The sequence below is a fragment of the Chanos chanos genome, chromosome 6, assembly GCF_902362185.1.
Source record: "Chanos chanos chromosome 6, fChaCha1.1, whole genome shotgun sequence".
NCBI lineage: Eukaryota > Metazoa > Chordata > Actinopteri > Gonorynchiformes > Chanidae > Chanos > Chanos chanos.
Window position 1 is genome coordinate 20,607,483 of NC_044500.1, and position 24,451 is coordinate 20,631,933.

The following is a 24,451-nucleotide window of genomic DNA, read 5'->3' on the forward strand; positions in this document are numbered from 1 at the left end:
TAAACCAGGCTTTGCACCCAACTTTTAAAAAAATTTCATCTTTGATAATACTGACGTGCTTAGAATTTTAACCAAAGGGATATGTGTTCAGTGCAAGACTCCTGTAAGTTCACTACTGAGATGTCTGATAACCACTAAGATAAAAGCATATCCCAACTATTTCAAAACAAAAAACAAAAACAAAACAAAAAACCCCCCAAGAAATAATCTCGTTCTCCTACTATGAAAATTGACCATTCTACTAAACAGCTACAAACAAAGTGGCAGTCATTCATTTAAAGTATGGCCACTTAAACAAGCCTTAAAAACAATGCTCCCACACGGAAGCCTCATGTCCCTTTTGTTTACCTTGATTCATTAAACTGCATTAAAAAAACTACCCAATACTGATTAGCAAGCTACATAAACAAAAACAAAAAAAAAGGAATTCACACTTTTTTTGTGTGAGCCTTTAAACCATTAATACCAGCAATGCACACTTTAAGATGGGGAATTTCACTCCACATGTCAAACGGGATCTTGGCAAATGTCTTCTGATAGTAGCAAAAAGGCCGTGACCTTTTATTCAAGTTGGGCGCCTACTCAGTGCATCCTGCGTTTCCTTATCTCATTGTCTTTTTCCGCACTTCACCGACGTCTTCGGCAGCCCACAGCCAAGCACCCTTTTGCCACGCTTCCTCCCGCTCCTGACCTCCTCTACCACCAATGCCCTTCTCTGCACTACCCCTTCTTTGCCATCTTCACAACCAGATCCACAAAGGAAGACGAAACCAAGAAGAGAAATGTGTAAAGAGAAAAAAAAAAAGGAAAAAAAAAGGGGGGGGGGGGTGGAGGGAGGTCCAGAAAGATGATGAGAGGTTTGGGGGGGGGCACGCCGTCACATTCTACCAGGGTGGGGAGGAGGGCAGGACCTGGGAGAGAAAGGGCATGCTCTCCATGGGTCTCATGGCGATGTTGAGGGGTCCGGTGATGTTCATGGGCATTGGCGTGGTGATGGCCACTGGGTGGGCGATGTTCATGGTTGCTGTGGCGGGGATGTTGACGGAGGCAATGTTGACAGGCGTGGTGATGGTGACAGGGTGCTGGAGGTTGACGGGCGTAGTGATGTTGACTGTGTTGGTGGCGATGGTGACGGGGTTACTGGCGTTGCCACGATTAAGGGCAGTAGTGTTGGTGGCGGAGGCAGTGACGGGTGTTGCCGCGGCTGTGTTGCACAGGTTGTTAGAGTCTGAAAGAGACAATGAAGAACAACAACAAATAAAATTTAACTTCAGTTCCATTACTATCAACTCATCCCTCATATACTGCAGATAGACTATTTCTCTATTTCTCTCTATTTGTCTCTGTTTGTGCTCTCTTTTGTTCCTGTTTGAATTGTCTCCTACATTTGACACCAAATGTCATTCTTTCCATAACGGATCTGTTAACAAGGACATTAATGTAGAGAACTCTGTGTGACTGTGGGAATATTCTAGCAAATTGACGTTCCCTCAGCAGAGCAGCCATGATGTTTACAGACCTTACTGATACATTATGCTGCTGTGTGTGACATGTGCTTTCTCACATTCAGTACACTGTCAAACAAGCTGCATTACAAACGGACAGTTGTGGTCATGAAGTCCACATATGTAGAAAGTGTGAGAGACAAGAACCACCAACCCTATAATGAGACATGCAAACTATTTCAAGTGGTTTCCCAGCAATTCTTCCACACATCCCAACTCACCTTACAATGGGAAAGCAGGGTTTACAGTGTCAGGACAATGAAGAAAACTAACTGTTTTCTAAATTCAGGTAAAGGCTGTGTTACTGAAATTCTGATAGAATTGATCCCAAAAGAATTCCCTGAACATCTCTTGTCCGAGTATGGTTACAATGCAGAGAACGAAAATTCAAAACTACGACAAGGTCACTGTGACTGGTCTGCAGACATTTAAAAAGACACAAGAGATTTTACGGACGACTATAGCCATGAGAAGACAGACCGCGGGGGAAAAAAAAAAAAAAAAAGACAGCAAAAAAAAAGATGATCGAGAGATAAACAAGCAAGACCAAGAATGGGAACAGCAAAATGCCAGTGGTTTGCTGCTAAACTGAGCTTTCTGTCAAATAAGGTATCTAAATAAAGAAAACCTTGAATCAGGTAGATCAAGATAAACCAAAGCAAGGATTTCGACAACATGTGACTGAACACATGAACGTTGGCTGAAGGATGAAGGGATACCAGTGGAGACTCAGATGAAGGGATACCAGTGTTTGGTCAACGGGACGTCACGGTGCCAGACAGGATGCCCACCTTGGCGTCTGTCAGTGTGGGGGTTCCTGGTTTGAGGCGAGCGACGCGTGCAGAGGCCGAGGGGTGGCGGTGGTGGAGGTGGAGGAGGAAGAGGAGGTGGTGGGAGGAGGTGCGAAGGCTGGCGTACCTTTGTTACAGGAGGAGTTGAAGCTGGCCTGCCCGTGTGTCTTTAAATGGCTGGTGATGTAGGCGGCACTCAGCATCTTGCCGCAGATGTTGCAGGTGACCTTCCCCTCGTGTCGGATCATGTGGGAACGGAGTCTGTCTTTGGTGGCAAAAGCGGACGTGCATGCCTGCAGGGGGAGGGACAGAAGATTAGGTCACTAGTGTGTTTGTGTGTGTGTGTGATCTCCCTCACTACTGTCATAAAGAATGGTGAAATACTGCCCTGAAAACTGCAGCCAGTGAGAAACAGAGACTGCACTGTTCATGCCCCAGACAGTGACACAGACGTTTGCATCCCTACATTACACACTAACCCAAGGGGAGTCTGAGAGAGAGAAATACACAGAAATGACAAGGAAACCTCCTACCGTTACTTGGCATTTGAAGGGTCGCTCTGTGGAATGAACGTGCTTCACATGACAGCTTAGATGATCTGGCCTGTGGAGAGAACACAAACAAGGAAACACGCCTTTCATCATGGCACTTCAGACCTTCTACATAGTCATGTCCAGTTACGGAGCACAGTTTATTACTGCCAGCAGACCTTAAAGAGGAAGACTCCCAAAAAGAAACAATGGACTAGTCTGCTCACAATCTCTCTAGGGGCATCCTAGACAGGCTTTGTAGACCATGAAAATACTGGGAGTGCTATCACAGCGTATAGAGACTCTGCTAAAAAAAAAAAAATCAATCTTCAACACAACTTGGGACTTAAAGAAATCCTCTGTCTAGAATGCAGAGTTACACCCTGTTCTCTAGGCTTACAGTGTGAAAGCATTGGGCACTGAGTGAATACCCGAGAGGTCATTGACTCCTGGAGAGAGAGAGCACAAACCATAAAATTATGAAACAGATGATACCTTGTACCTTTTTTGTGACCCTAACGGAGCTAGCTCCACCCACCTGGAGAAGCCCTTCCCACAGACAGAACAGATGTAAGGTTTGTGCACGCCGCCATCGTGCGAGCGCACATGATAAGTCATGCGGTCTTTCCTCTTGAATCGCTGCTGGCAGATGGGGCACTCGAACGGTTTCTCGTCGGAGTGAGACAGCTTGTGTCGGTTGAGGTGGTAGACATCGCGGAAGGCCTTGCCGCACATCTCGCACGGGTGGTTCTTCTTTACGGGCTTCGGCGGTTTCTTGGGGACACTGGGCTGCGGCGGGATGGCCGACATGATACCGGCGGCCGTGGTGGTGGAGGTGGTTCCCGTGGTGAGGATGCCAGCGATGGTGGAGATGTAGGAGGGGTTAGTGTTGTTCTCCCGCGGCACCGTGGAAATGAGGGGCACCATGGTGGGCGCCGTGGGTGTCTTCTTGGGCCGTGACACCATCTTGATGCCCGTGTGGCAGGACTCATGCCGCCGCAAGTGGTAACTGTCCCGAAAAGCTTTGTTGCAGTAGCCGCAGATGAACGGCGTCTTGGACTTGGGCTCCTTCTTCACCACGGCAACCGGGACCGGGCCCCCGCCACCTCCCCCTCCTCTACCACCCCCCGCCACACTGGCCACATTGTCCTTGAGGAGGTCGGCGGCACTGACCGGGGGCTTCTGGTCCAACTGGATAGGTAACACAGGCTTCTGGTCCTGGGGCTCGACCCCAGAGTTGAGCAGCGGAAGCAGGCTGTTCTGGGGCACCTGGTGCTGATGATGAAGGGCTTCATTGGCCTGCTGGATGGGTAACACAGGCACATAGATTCAAACACATAGATTCAAATACACACAAACTATATAAAGGGCACATATCTAATAAAAAAAAAAAGGAGAGAGATCAAAGTAAGTCTGCTTTGTCATCTTGGAGGTCGCTAGAAAAGGAAGATGAAATTATAAAATCGAACTTGACATTTCGAAATTTCAGTGACAGTGACATTTTTGCAATTTTCATGTTGAATTCATTGAGTGAGTCATTTCAGGATGTTCCGATTTTGTTTTGACTCTATTCTGAGTCATCACGTGGTTCTCATACATGCTGATGGTGGTAAAACAGATCTCGGTGTTACTCATTTTGCTCCCTTCATTTGTGCACTGTGGTATTTTCTCTTATTCCCCTTTTCAGAAATGATAATGTCAGATCATTTTGAACTGGGAGAAAAACAAGCCTGATGGTGAAATGCGTTCGTCAGTTTCCCGTACAGACAGAAAAGGACAATAGGCCAATGACAATATTTAACAGCAAATTAACTTGTCAGTGGCTTGTTTCAGACTCTATAAATGTGAAGAATGTTTTCAAACATGGATTTGAACATCTTAACAGAGGTTATAAATAAATAAATAAATAAACCCTCCCAAAACTCGATCAGTCCGACACGCAACGGATTTCAGTGGAGCAGATCATTCTGTTCTGAAACAGGCTTTTGTGCTTATCGACACACATTCGCACCAGCCACCGGTTGACCTTGAAAAATTAATCTTCTGCACATCCCTAACATGACTAAGGCTCCATCAGCGTGTGCTTTCGCATTGCCTTTTTTCTTTAAACACCAACGGTAAAAAAAAAAAAAAAGAAAAACGGAAGACAGGTTAGGGCCAGTGAGATCACGGGGTGGCGGTGCTATTGGAGACGATGAGGTAGATGACCTGCTGTCCCTGCCACCAGCGGTAGATCTCTATCAGAAATAGAAAGTGACTCATTTCCTGAGCATGCCTGCAACTCCGACAACAAGAGCAGAGCTGGCGGTGACTTAGCCGAGGGGACCCGAGGGTTTGTGTTTAGCGAGGTGCGGAGAGACTAATGAACCATGGCAGAGCAGAGAACAGCACTTTATCTTCCAAACCAGGTGCAGCCTGTGCAAGGCCAGACCCCACACTGAGCTGGGACCAGGAGACCAGGCAGGTATATAGGTTAGAAACTGTTCTCTGAGTTTGACATGACACAACCAAACACATGACTGTGCCTTTATGTCTGCTTCTGACAATCGGACTCAAATGCTCAGAGAAACTCACTCAAACCTTAATTATGAGAGGAACGCACACCTTGGAGCTTAGCAGGACTCTCACTGAGCCATTAAGTGGAATGGGTCATTCCAGTGGATTCGCATCCAACACACTCAGCCAGCCTAAGTGTGTTGGATGTGTCAGTGGTATCTCTCTGCAATGAGAGGAAAGCTTTCTGAGAGCAGGCTGAGGAAAGGTCTGCCTCACCCCTCTGCGTGTCACCATGACCTGTACACACATCTGCTCTTCTCCGAGACAGAGCAGGGGGTCAGAGGGCGGCGTGGAAGCACATCACGTCACACAGAGGGAGGGGGAGAGAGAGTGTGTCAGCATGATGCAGAGAGAAAGAGAGAGTAGTCTCAGGCCAGAGGAAATGCATGACACTCCCAAAGAGGTGAGTGTGCCACAGGCCACAGGCCACAAACAAACAGCTCCAGATAAAACTACTAGAGCTATAACAATTCCAAATGTTGCTGTACAATTAACTGTCCCAGAAATAGTTGTGATTAACAATATAATTGTCTCTTTCGGTCAAATTTAAAAAAATATTTATTTATTATTTTTCAAACAAATTAAAGTTCTGAATAAATCTAAGGATACATCTTCTGGTTTTTCACTGTTATGTGACCCAGATAATGTAATAACAGGCTACTGTCCATTTACCGAATGCAGTGTTAAACTGATGCTGTAGCGACTTTTTTCACCAACACTACATGAAAACTCCAGTGAAAACCAAACGTGTCAGTTTAATGCTATGGGCTTTTCTCAAAGGTACAACACCGCTTCTCACAAAACTGCCCAATTCTGTTTGGATTTTTAACGTTCGAAAGCTGACTTGACTTCACAACTGTAAATCAATGTGGCCGGGGCGTCCTCTGATAGGATACCTACTGCTCTGTCGCACTACAGGGTGCACGCAGGCATTGGAAACGTGTTTGATGGATGCAAACAAAAGTGTGATCACGCTTTGACCCATCTCATTAAGAAAAAAAAATAAAAACTTTAACCGCAGTTCAACAAAGGAACCGCGATCACGTCAGAAAATAATTGTTAAAGGCCTAACGACTACCAAGCCTCTGTACGCTTTGTCTCCATCAAAATGGTTTTCTTATTAAAGTCCAATAAAAAGCTTCTTTTCACATTAAAACCAGCACAAAGTGAGAGGTATGTCCTAATAGACAGCCAACGTGTACCATTAACATGATAAGGGATGATTTGCAGTTCTCTAACCAGCGTATTAAACCATTACCACAGAGAGACACATTATCTCTTCACCACAATCTCCACATGAGAAACACATTCACGTCAGAGAGTGTAACTCACAGTCGACTGCCTGCAATCCTATCGCGAAAATCCTTCTCAAAGCAGCACCATGTACCTTTACCACAAATAAAGAGTCTGGAATGAGAGGGAATCCAATTCTCACCACCACTCTGGCCTCAGCATCAACATCCCTGACTTCTCATTCTTTCTTTTTCCATCATCACGTGTCCAATTTGCATACTTTCATGGAATTAAGTGTGTGAGTAGCCAGAGGGGAGTGTGGGAAAAGAGGAGCTGACAAGGCATGACTTGGGAGAAGTAGAAACAAGCCAAAACAGAAGGCTAAAACAAGAGCAGCCAAAAGCAGAGACTACCGCTAAAAAGCTCCATTCAGCAGCTGCTGTCATTGTGTGACTGCTCATGGACGGCCTCCACACACAGCAGGGGCTGGGTCATACGAGAATCTAGCTCTGTGTCGCTCACAGAAAAATAAACTCACACCACATTCAACAAATCACTCTGCTCTGCTGCTTACACCTGCTAAAAAACCCCAGCCAATGATAATAAACCATATTTCTCCTCTAAGGCTAGCACAGCTAACACATAGCGGTAGGCTCTTTTAAAGCTCTTTCATGGAGAACATTAACCTTAGCAGTTGTGTGTGCTAACCAGACCTTGTGGGGTGGCTCTGCAAACAGTTCTTCTCTAGTGTGTTGGTCTCTAGTGTGTTGGCTTAAGGGCTTTGTTATTAGGCGTTAGCTACAGGGAGCAGATCAGACCTTTTACTGCAATTAGCACTTAGCAGTCTGGCAAAAACAACGTGTATGAGTGCACGAGAGAGTGACGTAAACAGCGAGTGTGTCTGAGAGCTATCATTTGGGACAGAGTGTTGATATCAATCAGTGTAGTAGTGTGAGGGGAAAGGCAGTGTGTGCCAGAGACTAAGTTCACACAGTAAGAGTGTGTGTGTGTGTGTGTGTGTGTGTGTGTGTGTGAGACTGTGAAGCAGTCAGACGTTTGGTGAGAGACAGCGGCAGGGTTGCCTGCTGTGCTTTCACGCCGTTCTGATGATTTTGACAGAAATACGTTCTGATGGCTGAGGTCACATGTAACTAAATAACTGGTCTGCTGAGAAGGGCATGGAAAACAACAGCACAAATACACTGGTACAGGCCAGAGAACCAGAGGAAGCAAAAAACTGCATCTTCGCATGGAGGAAAAGCTGAACCAAGAAAATGACCCTCTGACAGACCCTCTTGTGCTTTGTGATTCTAAAACCTGAATCTTTTTCTTTTCAGAAAACAAAACTGGTGTTCAGCTTTACCTACAAGATGACCACTCACTGAACATTGTTCATTTTTCTGTTTGTCATACAAATACCTAATACAAAAAAAAGGTTTCTTCAGCAAAGCAGCAACCTAAAAGTTAACATCAAGTCATAGCCAGCAAGCACTTCTCTCCACTTTGACATTCAGCTGGGGAAAAAACACATGGGTGTATATATATACACATATGCAGGCTTAACATCATTCAGACACAGGCTGATATTTTACCTGTGGCCCTGCTATGAAACACAGGAACATGGAAGCACAAATGCGTGACAAAGTGCATTAAAAGCAGCATGTGTGCCTCTTTTTTTGGGCTCAAAATATTTTCCATGTCAGCCACTTTCAGACTAGCAGCTTAATCCCATGCCCACTGAGGAGCCATAATTCACTGTAGCGTAATTCTCCCTCCTCTAACTCAGGTCCATGGAATTTCAGTGATGGCACATTCACTCTGCTGTCAATCTAGTGGTGACTAAAATCAATGTTTTCTGGTTACAAGTGTACTAACTCACTTCTGATGTTTGGTTTCAGTAACTGAGAGATATCAGTGGAAACACTCGGCTGTCTGTAGCGCCGGCAGAAGAAAAGAGTTCCTCGAATCGGTTTCTCCTCCTCAACCTGAGAGAGGATTAGGAGAGGCCTGTTGGGAAGTGTGCGATCCTGCGTTTCATGACAGAAAACTCCCACGCCAGCAGAACAATGACGGGAGATGCACTAAACCACAGTATTCATTGGATGCTTTGTAACAAGGAGTGAGTGGAGCTGTTTCTGAAGTCTCTGACCGTGCTTGGGCAGAGATAGCATAGACGACACCTCTGTGATTCCCCTACACATGAAACTGAAAGGCAGAACATCTGCACAGCAGTGAGAGACAAAAACCATATTACAGATGGCATTCATACCAGAGAAATCAGTTTTGTTTTTAAATACAATATAAAGGGTCATGTTTTCTTTGAGAATGAATGCAGAGAGATCAGTTGGGAGACATTTTAAAGTTAAGACTCAAAGCCTTCAAGGGAAAAAAAAACAAAACACAAAAAACAATCCAATGCTGTGACATTCTACAATTGGTGCATTCCTATCGATCATTTGAAACAGTCATTAAAATTGGCTAAGCCAATTACAAAGTAACATATAGCCTATATCAAAACACAACACTGGTCCAAAACATTGCTTGGTTGCCAAGCTGATGGAACAATTTGTTTATTTTGCTGATATGCATAGTTTAGCCAATGCTGTATTGTGTTCAACTAGGCAAGACACATCTTGGTTAGATCATCACACCCTCACTCACACACGCGCCATATGTCTGTCTGTCTATCCTCTGTACCAACAAATATCTGTTTTCTCGAGTATACATGTGCAGTACATCTTTTTACTGAAGGACCATATGACCGAGATACTGTGAGGACAAATGAGTTCTTTGATCTTTTCGATTGTGTTACTGTGTTGTGTGTCTTATCCAAACTGTTTTTAAATTCTTGCGTGTGTGCAGATGCTTTGAGAATCCTTGTGGTACACTTTGCTTGGACAGCATGGTGGGAACATTCTCCTGTTCTGCTTTTTCACCATATTTTAAACCGTTTATTCTAAAGAGTGCCTATCAGTCTACTGCTTGATCAACCTGATCTCAGCCCATCTAAAAGAAGGACATTTTTAACAGTACACAGGACTGAACAAAGCAGCTGTCCGAGAGTCAATTTTCTGGTTTGGATCGCAAAAGAGAACATTAGATTATTTGGGTATTGGTAGACGTGTGCAATGACGGTCCTTACAATGAGTATCATCTTATACAAAATGTAGAACTATTATGCCGGCAAGTCAATCAGGCATGCTGATATACCTTAACTAGGTTCTTCACTCCACAGTCTAAGAAAACACTTTTCAGTCCGTCCCAATATCCAATTATCTTTCACGTGTAGCGCAGAGAGAATGTACCTGATATCTTAAGATCGAAGTAAACTTTTAGTCTATAATCCTATAGGCAGGGCAGCAGTTCAGAGAGCTGAGCTATGCCGCTGAACCCGGCAATTACCATTTATCCTGCCGTCCCGAGGTGTGTGGTCTGCAGAAAATGCGTTGTCGTCTACCTTCATTAAATTCGACCACTTGTTTTTGTTATTGGCAACGTTGCTACTGAAGAACACGGAGCGAAACCTACTTCAAAGTGCCCTGGCAGCTTCGAGGTTCTGTCTTGCCAAATTTTTAGCTAGCTGGGCCATTAGCAAACGAACAGTGTAAACTTTTCAGGGACAGGAATACCGGGAGCTCTGGATAAATACGGAACTACTTGGAGGAATAGCTCATATTTATACACAGATAATGTGTATAAAGCTCAAGTAGATTACACAGTGTGATCTAGCCGATGGGAACATATATTCTTCCATGTCACCTAGCTAGCTATCTGGTTAGCTGAACGGATCTGAAAACAGGTTTGAGTAAAGACGACACTCGCTTTCATTAAGAAGAGCTTCGTGACGGTTTTGTAGTTTCCTTAGAAATATGCACATAGCAATAGGCCATGTGCAAGTGTATTGTCTGCAATACCTGAAGTACTCCAGATAGGGCCTCAAACAGTTGTAGTCCGGATTCCATGTTGAACCCGCGCAGACAGGTTACATATTTTTGAATTCCAGGGAAAGGGGAGGGAAAGTTAAAGAGGCAAAAAATGTTGCTGGCTAACTAAACTTGCTGCCCCTTTTTCCATGCAACTCTTCCATGTGCACAAACGCCGTTAAACATGTGACTAAGTAGTGCTGTACTGGTTACTGCATTCAGGTCATGTTTATCACAGAAAAACTTCAGTAGCCAAATCAGTTACTGTTGTAAACTGTAAATGCGACCTTTGTTTTCATTGTTTTCATTACTTTCTTGCAGCAAATTTAAACAACTGCCAGTGTAACGCCCCTAATATCAAAATTTTTTTATCCTGGCCTAAAGTGAATAATTTGTTTGAGTTAGTACAAGAAAAAAAGAGCGTACGAAAGAAAAACACAGAAATCAGATCCCCCCCCCAGCAAAGCGTCACCCCTATACATCACAGCTGGAAGTCTGTGGCTGATGTAGCTAGCATAGCAATTTGCTAAACTTGCTAGCTAATGTATGCTAGCTTGCTAACTGGCTAGCAACCATTGTTTTGCTGAGATAGCTTTACATAAATTTATCATAATAAAACATAAAATGATCAAGATATAACAAGACTTGGAGTTACGATTTATGTCGACCAGCTACGGTTTGTTAACAGTTTGCTTACCTGAAATAAGAATGTACTCCAACTCGGCTCCATTGCTACACTTAAAAATCTGCAGGAAACCTACAAGAAATCTACAACAAAGCAGCCAAACATGGCAGCTGCTACAACTTCCTGTAACCCTTAGGACTAAACCATTCATTTGAGAATTGGTACAATTTGATATTAGGACACTTTGACCGTTAAAAAGGATTTTGTAAATTCACGCTCAAATCACAACTTATTGGACGAATTTGTTTCCTCATAGGAAATCAACTGAGGGATGAAAAGAAAATGCGCAGGAGGCAAATTAACGAGCCCCTATTTTGGTCTAAGTGTTTACACCTAGTGACAAAATAGTGACAAAAATGTTAATTTTGCGCGCAATGTAAATTAATACTTTTTAATCCAGATTTACGTTACTATTTTCCTTTAAAATTTGTACATATATATAAGTTAATTTATCTGTAATTTTTTATCGCATCGTTCGAATAACAGCAAAATTAATTCAGTGCATAAAGTATTACATTCCGTAATTTGATGATTTGCTCAGCTACTCAGAGTTGTACCGAAACCTCAGCCTCAGACTTTTCTTTCCTTTTTTATATGTTTGATACCAGTGGAAGATAAAGTACTTCTTGCGGAGTGTAATCGCCACAGACTTGTGCGCTCCAGTGTTTTAGTCTATAAACTTAATTGCATGGTGTCATCGTTTTATAATTTGTTTTTACTCTCAATAATCGTAAAACAGAGAGAGTCTTCACAAATTGTAACATGGAGTGCAAATACATACCTGGTAGTATAAAATATGGTTATGATCTATGTATGCTGCCTGCTTCAGTCTTACACAAGATCAATACTTTTTTTTTTTTAACCGACTCCCTTCGTTTATTCTTAATGTACTTGTTTTGTGTCTTAAGTGTAGCAGAACACATGTAGTTGTAACTTCATTCATTTAAAAATACTTCTTTTTGCAATAGGGTTTCTTATGTCAGTGTTTCAAGTATATCTTAATAGATGAAACGTTGGTAGACTATGTCTGATAAAATCAAACTACGGTGCTCTCATGCCTCGGTATGACAACTGCACAAGCATTGACACGTTCTTTGGAATACCGCGGTAGAATGTATTTAATTAATTAGTTAATTTATTGATTGATGCTTATTTCGTTTATCAGAACATACCTTTATTTCTTGATATAATACTGCAGCATATATGTATATATGCTTATAAACTCTCGGCCTAGCGCTGGAATTAATTTGATTTACACATTAGTGTGTAAATTACACATTAGTGTTCCGTAAATAATAAAACACCTTGATAAGCTGCTAACGATTTTCGGTTGGGTAGCAGGCTAGAGCCATGCATAGCTCAAAGTACACAAACGCAGGAGAGCTGAGTTCACTGATGATCCTCTTGTGGCTGAGATTTACACACAAAAAGGATATCAGATATGGATATGGAGTAATCCTTTGAACCTGTGAGAGCTACTCATTTCCACCTGGAAGATTAAAAGTGTAAAGCTATGTCCAGAAGGAATCCAAGAGATACTTGAGAAACTGTTACCAGAGGACTGCGGAAGGCTGCCTGCCTAATCCAACTCAGTTTAGTTCACTTTAGTCCAAGTTTAAACTGAACTAAGCTGGGTTTCAGTTCAGTTTAGTTTGGTTCAGTTCACTTCAATTCAGTACACTTTATTTCTCTATTTCCTGTATGAGACTACCTTAGGACCTTTTTTGCCAGAACATTTGTCACTATGGTTCCATGGCTGAGAATATTTTAGTGTAATTAAAACTCCCCATTTGTGCTCAACAAACACATAATCACAATCACATCCATACTCACAGTTAGCTTCAAGAGAAATCTGACACCCTTCCATTGTCTTCCTTACTTTTGTTCTTTTGCCTCCATCTCACAATTTACCTCTGTAATTTCTGCAATTATCCTAAACTCATTGTTCTAACAGTCACTTTTCACAAAAAAAGTGGCATGAAGCCAAATGTCTCTGTCTATGCAACACCATCAGGTCTAACAAGATTAAACCCCAAGGAGCGGGGAGTTCTTTTCCGTTTCTTTCTCTTCAGAGATTGCATCATCAAGCTACCTTTCAGAAAGCAGCTTCTGGATTTCTAACCATCGGACATGGTTCTCCATTTTCTTCTCTGCCCTTTCTCATTCCTGGCTGTTTTCAGCTTTATGAGATGGAGGTCAAAGCCATTTGCAACAGACATCAGTTGGTAAAATTTTGAACAGCTCTTCCAGGAAACAATTTCCCTCAAATCTGTGTGACACATCTAAACCCACATAGTGGGATAACAGAAAAATTAAATTTAGAATATGTTTCATGGACAAGTACATGCTACTGTAAATGTAGCAGGTAATCATATCACAGTATATGAGCGAGCACTTACTGTAACCAGGATTCAGTACACTTTTTCTTTGGAACATGAAACTTAGACCTTATCGATCGATCAAATATCCGGCAGTTCTAATAAACTTGTTTGATAAAATCTAAAATCATAGATATTCATGGCATCTCTTTCCTTCTTGATGATGTGTAGATTAGCCATGGATTCATCAACTGTAAAGGAGGTGGTTTGTGGAAATTAATTTATTCTAAAAGCTTTAGTAATATATTCATAATTTATTGCTGACTTTACTGGTGGCATTTACTTTAGCTTAGAGTCAGCAAGCATTGTAATGCTTCCAGCAAAATACAATCTATTATAAAAATATTCACATTCACGTTTGTGGGGACTGGATGAGAGAGGTATTTCAAATAAGATTTAAAAACCTATGATTCATGGTAACTGTTATGAATATACAAAGTAAATCTATTTGTAAAACAGTTCAGTTTTATGTCAGTTCATACATCTACAGCGTAACCAAAAGCGGTAAATAAGGACTGCTAATATGCATGTCAATAAAATGCTTCTTCCTCAGTATTTTATGGGTAATTCAAGTGTGGCCCGTATTTGTCCTATTCATTTAGTTGTCAAGTAACCAATCTAATTGCATCAGTACGCTACCCGAGGACTGTGTTTTCCATTGATATTCATGCAAGACCTGTGTTTCCGTAGACCAGTGGCACAATGGACAGACTGAACTACAGCCTACACATGAAAACAAAGGTGTTTACCACACAGAACCGACAGTACTGCAGCACTCTACACAGGACAGGTCCCGGATGAGCCAGTATTAATACGAGACACTTTTTTTCCCCATTTACTGATGAGCAAACCAACAAAATCATGCAGCGAAGAACAGACAAGCTGTAAAGCGTGCATTTTTCCTTTACTGATCGTTGCGTGGACTGGTTTCACTGTGGTCAATGGTCCACACAGATCTTCAACTCTCCATCTGTAATACGTCTGCCGTCTGGGAAATTGGAGTTTTATTTGGATAACTGATATTTCTGTGCTGCTATGGTGACCATGAGAGAAGTTGCTGGATGTTTTTGGATAAAGAAACCCTGACAAGAGGTTCCAGAGGTGACTATGTATCCATTGTGTGATTCAGTTTCACACCTATTGTTCAGAGCGGTTGACCTTTTAAAAAGATAGATGGACTCTTTGTTGACATTTTATACCATAGAAAATATTTGGGATAATTTTCATTTTCCCTTTTTTTAAGTAGACAGCATAAAGAATTTTTCTTTAAACCAACAGCGCTTCCTATTTCTAGCAGGTTCTTTAGAACAATTTGTGTTTCTTTTTTTTTTTTTTTGTTCAGGGACATTCAGAGAAGTTGCCTCCTATTGTACCTTTGAATCTTTGTTACATTGTACAGTGGTCTTTGTCTGTATACAGTACAATGAGAGTTTTAGATAGAGAGAGAGAGTGAATATGTGTGGTCAGCCCATTCTACCTCAGCTCGCTTAGTGGAGTTCATTCCGTTTAACAAACAAGATCCTCTTCAAATGTAGCTATGCAGATTGAATGTTGGCTCATTTTGTCAGATTTCAGGCAAAAACAGGCAAATTATTCAAAGGTGAGTAGTCTGTTCTGTTGATCTTCTTTATATGCATGTTTGTAGGTATAACTTTGCCCTGTTCTTACTTTAGGGCCACAGACTGTCTAAAACTGTTAACAAAATATTTCCAAATAGCAAAATTAAATCATCAACATCTTTAACAAAAGGCTATAGAGTCTATGATTCTTCTGACCTGCACATATAAAGAGACAATCCCTGATTTTTTTTCTAAATATACGGACTAGTAAGTTTTTTTAAGAAAAAAAATGAATATGTTTTCATGTGTGTTTGTGTGTTGTGTGTGTTTGTTTGACTGACTTAAGTTTTAAAACAGTCCAATGAGGCTAAGACATTTCTTTGTCCAAACGACACACTCAAGATGGTAAGAATTAATTAGGCATTCATGCAATGTTAAGAGATAATGGTATAGATTTTTAATTGCACTGTTCAGTTGGCAGTTAGAGACAGCCCACAGATCACACCTCTGTCCCTGTGCTATGTCACCAGGCTAGAGGATGGCGGACTGGTCAATTCTTGGCCGATTCCTGACAGAGGTACAGAATCACTCCACGGTGATTGGGAAGATCTGGCTGACCATGCTGTTAATCTTTCGCATCCTGCTGGTGACACTGGTGGGTGATGCAGTCTACAGTGACGAGCAGTCCAAGTTCACCTGCAACACGATGCAACCCTGGCTGCAACAACGTCTGCTACGACACCTTTGCGCCCGTCTCTCACCTGCGCTTCTGGGTCTTTCAGATCGTCCTTGTCTCCACGCCATCCATCTTCTATATTGTTTATGTACTGCACAAGATTGCCAAAGATGAGAAGCTGGAGATCGAGAGAGTCAAGCGGCTGGAGGCTGAGAGACCACTGGGGGAGTATCTGGGGCAGCTGGAGGTTGGCAGAGAAGCTTATAAAGATAGCATGCCCACCTATGGGCCCCAGGGTGAAGAACTTGGTCCTCATGAGGACGAATGTGTGGAACAGCACCTCCTGGGGGAGGATCCTACCCAGCTGTCCAGTAATGTACTCCTCATTTACATTGTTCATGTGGTACTTCGCTCCATCCTGGAGATCACATTCCTGGTTGGTCAGTATTACCTGTTTGGATTTGAGGTGCCACACCTGTTCCGCTGCGAGACCTACCCCTGCCCAACTCGGACCGACTGCTTCGTGTCTCGCGCCACAGAGAAGACCATCTTCCTAAACTTCATGTTCAGCATCAGCCTGGGTTGCTTTGTCCTTAACCTGGCTGAACTACACTACCTGGGCTGGGTCTATATTTTCCGTATGCTCTGTACGGCTTGCTCCTTGTGCTGCCTGCCAGAGAGAGCCTCGGGGGCAGAGCGTGCCAGGTGGTACACCCACCACAACCCCCTCCGACTCCAGCTCAGGCACTCTCTGCGAGGCAGGCTGGTTCTGCAGCCCTCCACCACTGTATCTCAGGAGAAGGGAGCTCCTGCCATGCTGTCCCACGGCCCTGCTATCTCATTTGAGACTGACTCAACACTGGAATGTACCTCCAAAAGGAACCTGGAGGAGAGGGAACGCATGAGGCTAAAGCTCGCCAACATGGCCAAAATGAATAGCAAAAAGTCTTGGCTCTGATTGGTCTTTCATGGGGTATCAAATGTTTTTTTTTTTTTTTTTTTAATCTTCAGAGAGCTCCATACACTGTTGTAGCAGCACTACAACATGATGAGTTTGACATGGTCAAATTTTCTGTGATTGGTCAGTGATTATTTGATATTTTATCTGTATCTATTTCGAATCTTTGAAATTATGTTATTCATACCTGACCAAGAGCAGAATATTTTTAAGATTTTAATGACAAAGTTGTGAGAGTTTCTGTAACAAAATGAAAGTAAAAAATTAATAATTGAACCTGCGTTCTTAAAACACATGATAAGAAATAAATTTCAAGACAACTTGGATTTTGACATCAGTGCTTTTACATAAACAATAAGTTCAGTGGTAAATGACTCCACTGTTGCTCCTTTTTACTTACTATTAGTCATCTGAAAAATTGAGAATACATTAATGATTTCATCTTTTATGTTCTGTATATTGTAACATTGAAGTTCTGCAGTTCCAGTGTTAGACACTTTTCTGACAATGTGAACTTCTGACACTTCCAGGAATAATTCACTCCATTGCATACTTAAGCACACACACACACACACACACACACTCAAAGAACTTCACTTGGTGCCTGGATTGCTCTATTAACATACGTTTATCTGGCAACTTTTTTTTTTTCTTAGAGATTCCATGGTAAAAGTCAAGGAGCAGCTTGCTCAAGATGCACTGTCTGTGGACATTTATTTTACACAAAGGAAAAAATTAAACTCTGAAACTCAAGACTAACTTTGTAACCACTGAACTGATATTTGTTAAAGTTGGGGTTCAGGGTTGTACCTCCCAGCTCTGGATCATCACTCATTAAGTTAATTAGTTTTGTCCACATCTGCTAATTCCAGCAATGAGACATCAAGACCACAGCATGAACAGCGAATCCGGGGACAGAGCAGGTGGAACAGACTGATGGTGTGGGCCAGCCTTTCGGTGGTTGACATGCTGGTTTAGTCAGAAACAGCACTCATGCTGGGATTTTCATGTCTCACCGTGTCATTGGGTGTAACCCCAACATTCCACTACCCAAAACCAATCCGACGGCAATCCTGTGGTCAGAGATATGCTCGCTGAGGAAAAAAGCTGAAACAACTTTGGAGAGTCACAGACAAGCTACAGTCAGTCAATGAAAAACTGAGAACAATGCCAGCACCTCATATCACACGACCTATTGTATCATGACATGCATGGGTTATGGCAGTGGATGACTTAATTAAGTTCCACTGAAAAATCAGCCACTTACTCCATTCCCCATAACTGTGGCTGATCACCTGAATCAATTATTTTTGCTACGTAAATTCACATAACACATCAGATATATGTTGTGTTAATAGAATGGGGTGTGTGGACAGATTTAATTGTTGACTACAACACAATTTGAATCTTTGCTCAATTCTTTTTTTTTTTAAAAAAAAAAATCTTTTTTCAAGATTTAAATCAGAGACCCTTTTCACATGTTCAAAACACATTTATTTATGCTGGAAATAAACAATTTATTTATTCGGGAGCTTTGGATCTATTTGTGGGAAAGGTGTTTCCAGTAAACATATTGTAGCCCATCTTGTAAAGGGATCGAATTTGTCAAAATAAAAGTCAGCTTTCCATTTTAGGACTATAAAACATTTCATTGTGCCTATACAATAGTATCTGTTACACTTCAGCAATTAAAGGACAAAGGACAGCAATTAAATCAAGCAATTAAAGGACAAAGCTGCTGTAAGTGGGGAAACAGAGAAAATTGTTTCAATAATCTTTTCTTAATCTTTTGTCAAGCAATCGTCATTCACTGCAGTTTTCTGGCTGTATTTCAGTATTAGGATGTGAGAGTCCTGTTACAATAGTAAGGTGCACCATGATGACAATAATCAAACTATTTAACAGAATAAAATATAAGCAAAAAAGACACATTAGAAGCCAAACTGCCAAATACATCTCAGAAAATCACCATCCAGATGTGATTATGAAACACACAAATAATTTATGATGTTAAAAAAGATATAAATAAGCAAATAACCCCTAATATTGTTTGTTGACAGGTACAGGAAACAATTATCTCAAAACATTTGCTTTTCTCTACACAAACACACACCACGTTAAACTAACTGAGGTCTTGAAGACTTTGTGAGTAATAACTTAGGACAGTGCCAGAAGTTCTGTAGGAGTTTGGCCTGGTCCACCATTGAAAATTTCCACGCTATTGTGGTACTAACAGCAAGAGTTGACCTCTTCAGCTGCTGCCTTTTCTCCTCCAGGCCACAAAGGGGCACTGTTTATTTTTGACCCCACTTTAACAGTCTCATTCTGGACATTGTCTGCTGCAATCCGCTTCTGTATTTCAGCAGCCATTGTTAAAAAGGCCTTCTCCACATTGGTGGCATTTTTTGCACTAGTTTCAAGGAAGGGGATTTTGAGAGGGGTGGCAAATTCCTGGAATTCACAAATCAAAGACAACCCCCCCACACACAAAAATGACCATTAGTGTTGTCACAAAATACAGTTTGTAAGCATTTCATGAGGAACTAAATGTCATCAGCCAGTCCTGGAAACTTTTACAGTTAATGAAATGTCAATGACATTTTGGTCACAAAATCTGCTCATTCTAACTTGAACAAGTTTGTTCATAAAACCATTAGACACTGTAGCCATTGAATGCAGACCTCGTTCACATAGTCTTATCCACGTGGTTAGATTATGGTGAGATTACCTGTGCCGTGGTGAAATCCACCACCTTTTTGGAGACCAGATCACTTTTGTTGCCCACCAGAAGCTTCGAGACGTTTTCACACGCATAGCGGTCAATCTCCTCCAGCCATTGTTTGACATTATTGAAAGACTCCTAAAACCAAAGATGGTCACATCAGTGCTGGGTCAGACAGTCTGTCCCATTGTTCCAGCCTACAGCTGAGCAGATCTACCTGTTCAGTGACATCATATACGATGATGATTCCGTGGGCTCCCCTGTAATAGCTGGAAGTTATAGTCCGGAATCTTTCCTGACCAGCAGTGTCCCACTATGGGAGAGTAACACAAGCCTTTTTTTTTTTTTTGTTAACAAGGCAAAGCAGAGCAAGGCAAACTGAATGTGCTGGTGCAGAAAACAACATAACACTAACCAGTAACAAACAGATTACGAAGTCATAATGAATAGAGAATGACCTATAGAAAACAAATAGCATTTGTCTAAAATTTTTACAGACAATTTGCAGTTTGACAGTCTTCCCGTCCATTTCGATGGTCCTGATCTTGAAGTCAACCCCAATGGTGCTGATGTAGCTTTCAGTGTAGGTGTCATCCTGGGTGGAGAAAAATAACATTTTGAAGACCGCTTTGAGGCAGGTCCACGCATCATCTACAAGTGTGAAATTACATTTAAAAACTCGACTGTCAGAAAGTTGACAGACTCAGTATCACCAGTCAGCAGTCATATAACAACTTTCTCAAAGTATCTGAACAATGTATCCAATTACAACACCTCCTTTTGCGGCTTACCCCGATTGGGTGGGTCAAAGCATTGTAAAAGGCTAAACACAGTACTACACTCAAGCCTTTGAAATACTGCCTCATTAACCAAAGTCTGTCAGGCCCCTTTATTCAAGAATATTAGACCGCATGCATTCCCTCAATTACTCTACTAGCATTGAGAAATGGCCTTTGTCACTGTAACATCATGTCCCACAGCTCTGAAAGGGGAGCCAATGGGAAAAAAAAGACCTGGGCCACTGGCCTGTAGTTTCCAGATCCAGTCCCGACTAAGGAGAGACAAAAAGAGAACCCCTTCCACCTTACCGCAAATCGCAGGAGAAGGCATGATTTACCGACGCCAGAGTCGCCAATCAGAAGCAGCTTGAACAGGTAATCACTATGGAAAAAAACACACTTATCAATCCTAAAAAATGTTTTTTCCCCACATTGCCTTATGAGGAAATTTGGACAGCTGACTCACACATAACCCTTTTTTTCTTTTTTGGCATCTCACACTAGTTTCCAGGCTCAAACCTAGACTAACAATGTAGCTCAATTTCCTTAAACATGCTAACAGCTATCCCCACCCCCCAAACATGATATGTATCAAGCTAGATTACAAAATTTAAGGCATTTATGTAGTTGGCGTTCAAACATAAAAATTAGCAACTCAAAAGGAATGTGCCACTCAATTGTGTAACAAAGGAAGGTTTCCATAAACAATGAAGTCTTTTCCAATAACCCCAAAAAATATAAAACAAAATAAAACAAATGGGTCTCTGAAGTGACCCATGTACTTACTATTCAGGATTCATGATCAGATCAACAGATGCTGATGTAAGGAGGATGTGTGAACACTCTTAAATTTGGTCTGGGAGAGACTGTCTTGTGTCGTCAGAAAAAGAAAACAGTCGTGGGGCTTGTTAGCATGAATCCAGAACCAGGCACATCATTTATTAACATGAGTGATCCAGTTACACAGCGATCATCACCTGTGTCTTAAAGATACAGCACAGAGCTGCACACAACTCTAGCACCTTTCAACAACTCAACAGAGCCTTTGTTAATACGTTCATTTACCAAACTGATCAAAATGCACACCAGGAGATGCTTCATTCTTATAAAAGCAACATAAAATGTAATTCTTGTCGTTTTGGAATAACACAAACTGACCAGATATTAAAAAGCTAAATAAATGTGTTGTTACCAGATAATGTTGTAGCATGTGGACTATCCATTGGGTTCTGACAGATGTAGATATAGATGTTGTGGTCTTTGGGTCATTAGAGTAAACATTGGATGATTGCTAAACTGACATGTAATGAAGTGGGACAGCCAATCAGGAGTTCACATCTAGGGCTATTCGCTGTCATCTTCTAAAGTTACCACACAATAAATCATTTTTTCTTTTTTTTTTATATCTTTACCCCCATAATTTAACAGATATTAGCACACACACTTTCAGTCATTAAATTACATTCTGTACATATTAATTCTTCACCAGAGGAGTTGATACAGTATGCCTCAAAACTAGATCTAAGTTTACTACATAAAGTGTCATTATCTTCACAATTCACCCCAAACCTCTCTACTATTACTGTCCACTTCTTAAAAAGATTTTAGTGTCAGTCCTCATTCATGCTGGCTATGTCAGTGGAACTTGCCTGGAGAGCGGAAGACATCCAGTTGACAGGCGGCAATGTGTTTTCTTTGTGATCCACAGAGCACCAATGTATGTGCTCAAAATTTCACACTTTACAGCACATACCACAAAACCAGTGATGTTCACTCTCATGTAACAGGAAATCTTATCATCTAGTGTTATCAGAGGCACCAGCAACAAAACGTACGTACTGTCAATTTTTTCAACTGCATTTCTCATTTATGTTTGTGCAGGATGGCCAACAGGCTGAGGTGGAAACACGTCAAAGAGGCCGAATATGCATCATATAATCAGTATGACTGAAATCTCAGAGAAACTTTGGCTGTGCTATATTTATCAGTGCAGTACAGAGAAGGGAGAGAGTGTGAATATGTACGATGACACAGAGAATCACAATGCTGAATCAGTTTGAGCTTGTCTCTTTCATCATTATGCCAATGACCTTGAAAAGGCGTCATGAACTGGATTGAGTATTAACACGTGGTTTTGTTAAACACGGGAGAAGATGAACAAAAAGCTACGGATGGCCACTGAGCTTGTCGTGCAGTATCGTTAGCGCGCTGGCAGAGAAGTCATGTAGCACATGGAGTGTGTCGCGCTGCATGCGCAAAGAGTCGCGCGCAAACTCCTGCTGTGTCTCCACCAGTCTCTGAATGGACCCGGCCAGTGACTCCAGTGACCGAGAGAGCGTCCCGATGAGCGCGGTGGTTGTCTGCTGTTCCTGTAGGCTGAGTCGTGCGTTGGTGGCTAGCTGCTCCTGAAGACACCCTGGCTCAGCCGTGGGGCTGTTGGTGACCTGATGGTTGTGTTCGGCCTTGGGGATTGGCTGGTCTGAGAAAACAGACGGGATCTCCTGCTCCTGGGAGGGCTCATGGAACCTCAAACCTTGCTCTGCAGAAAAAACAGGAACTGCATAAACTACCCGTGTGTAACATTGTCAATATTGTTGAATGCAAGAGATCCAGTGACATGTAAGCTTTTGTGCTGACTCTGACTATTTTAACATTGCACTGGTTGGAGTACATGCAGCTGACTCCAAAAACGAAGTCTATTAAGGGATTATTAATCATCCATCCGTCTATGCAAGCATAATAAGTTATAATGTTGATTCATGTTTTACCTTCTGTGCCCAATGTGTCAAAGTGTAATTCATTTGCTTGCATGGAGGAGTTACCTGTTGAGAAAAAAAGTGTTATAGTAATATTGTAATGCAATACATCTGTTAACTGCAAAAACACTTATTGGGTAAAAGTAGGAAAAAATGAAAAATTATTGACTGAAAGGTCATGGAAAACTCACGCCTGTACATCATGTCTGGAGGTGGTACCAGTTTGTCAGGGGGCACTGGGGCTGGTAAGGCTTTGCCCTTACCATGGGCAACCAGCTTGCCATTGGGAATGCGCACGGACCGAGAGGCTATTCTTATGGGACTGATACAGTCTTCATCATCATCGACGTCATTATGGTCATTCTGGTTTGACGTGGGGCGGAGACCGGACGGGTCCTCGGTCACAGGCATCTGGAGCACCTGGTGAACCATGCTTTCGATGGGCGACAGGTCGAGCATGATGCGAGACGGAGACGCGCCCGACGCTTTCATCGCTGCCACCTTGCGCTTGGTGTCACACTTCAGGTCCGACCACTTCTTAATGATCTCCAGGATCTCCCGGTGACACTCGCTGATTTCGTTAATGCGAGCCGTGAGTGCCGCCCACGTACGCTTCTTCACATCACTGGAAACACCCCGGTTAAACTTTCCTGTTTCAAGCAATGACAAAAGGCAGAGGAAGTTTGGATAGATCCCCAAAAGACAGAGACACAGTTCAGAACAGAAAGATCTAGATTTGAGTACAGTTTCTGTGATAATCACTGTGATCCATCTTGCCTTTAAAACCATGGTTTTGCTTTTATTCATGCTTGTGGCAGAAAGACATCACAGAAGGACACAACACGCACCCACAAGTATGTGTCGGTTTTTCTTCACTTCGCTCAGAAGCAGTCGGACTTCTTCAAAGGAGAAGCGTGATTTTCTTTTCTTGAAGCGCACAGAGCTGCTGCTTAGTCCCCGAAAGTAGGGGTGCCCGGACATTTTGCACCCCACCCCACCCCACCTCACTTCCCTCAAAATGTCAGCAGCTCTGCTTCACCCCACAACCCTTCACAACCAGCTCCGTCTCCAGGGCTGCACCTGACTGATAAACATTGGTTTAATTCATTCATTCATTCATTAAAATGAACAGTTATAATACATACAACATTGAGATCATGTTTTTTTTTTCCAGAGCTGATGACAAAAAGAGAAAAGGAGATGGCTCAGAGCTTAAACCTATTCAGAAATGTAATGGAGGAATGATTGTAATGGATACTGTAGCATGATCTAATTTGATTAAATCAACTGGTGAACGAGGAATAACACATTATGCAGTGAATTTAAAAATTATTTTGTGTGCAGTACATAATGAAAATTATGTCCCGAAACGGATCCATTCTTAAAGAACGTTGTTTAAA

General features: G+C 42.1%; 4 protein-coding genes across 4 annotated transcripts; 1 reads left to right on the forward strand and 3 right to left on the reverse strand.

The window, feature by feature from the left end:
- Positions 1-854: 854 nt before the first annotated feature.
- Positions 855-11,320, reverse strand: vezf1b (vascular endothelial zinc finger 1b). Its single transcript, XM_030777715.1, has 5 exons — positions 11,236-11,320; positions 3,365-4,128; positions 2,830-2,899; positions 2,424-2,589; positions 855-1,228 (listed from the first exon to the last, which is right to left on the reverse strand). The coding sequence occupies exons 1-5, from the start codon at positions 11,266-11,268 to the stop codon at positions 885-887; spliced, it is 1,377 nt and encodes a 458-aa protein (XP_030633575.1). The 5' UTR covers positions 11,269-11,320; the 3' UTR covers positions 855-884.
- Positions 11,321-15,698: 4,378 nt separating this feature from the next.
- Positions 15,699-16,794, forward strand: LOC115814916 (gap junction delta-2 protein). The gene is given in 2 exon segments (XM_075353581.1): positions 15,699-15,872; positions 15,874-16,794. Coding segments are annotated over 2 exon segments (1,095 nt in total).
- Positions 16,795-19,023: 2,229 nt separating this feature from the next.
- On the reverse strand, positions 19,024-21,095 carry LOC115815805 (ras-related protein ORAB-1). The gene is made up of 6 exons (XM_030778817.1): positions 21,082-21,095; positions 20,605-20,677; positions 20,016-20,111; positions 19,734-19,829; positions 19,523-19,654; positions 19,024-19,245 (listed from the first exon to the last, which is right to left on the reverse strand). Exons 1-6 carry the CDS (start codon positions 21,093-21,095, stop codon positions 19,024-19,026), a joined length of 633 nt encoding a protein of 210 aa, XP_030634677.1.
- A 1,328-nt stretch (positions 21,096-22,423) lies between these two features.
- On the reverse strand, positions 22,424-24,032 carry LOC115815182 (nuclear apoptosis-inducing factor 1). The gene is made up of 3 exons (XM_030778146.1): positions 23,900-24,032; positions 23,243-23,701; positions 22,424-22,834 (listed from the first exon to the last, which is right to left on the reverse strand). Exons 1-3 carry the CDS (start codon positions 24,030-24,032, stop codon positions 22,461-22,463), a joined length of 966 nt encoding a protein of 321 aa, XP_030634006.1. The 3' UTR covers positions 22,424-22,460.
- Between the last annotated feature and the right edge of the window lie 419 nt (positions 24,033-24,451).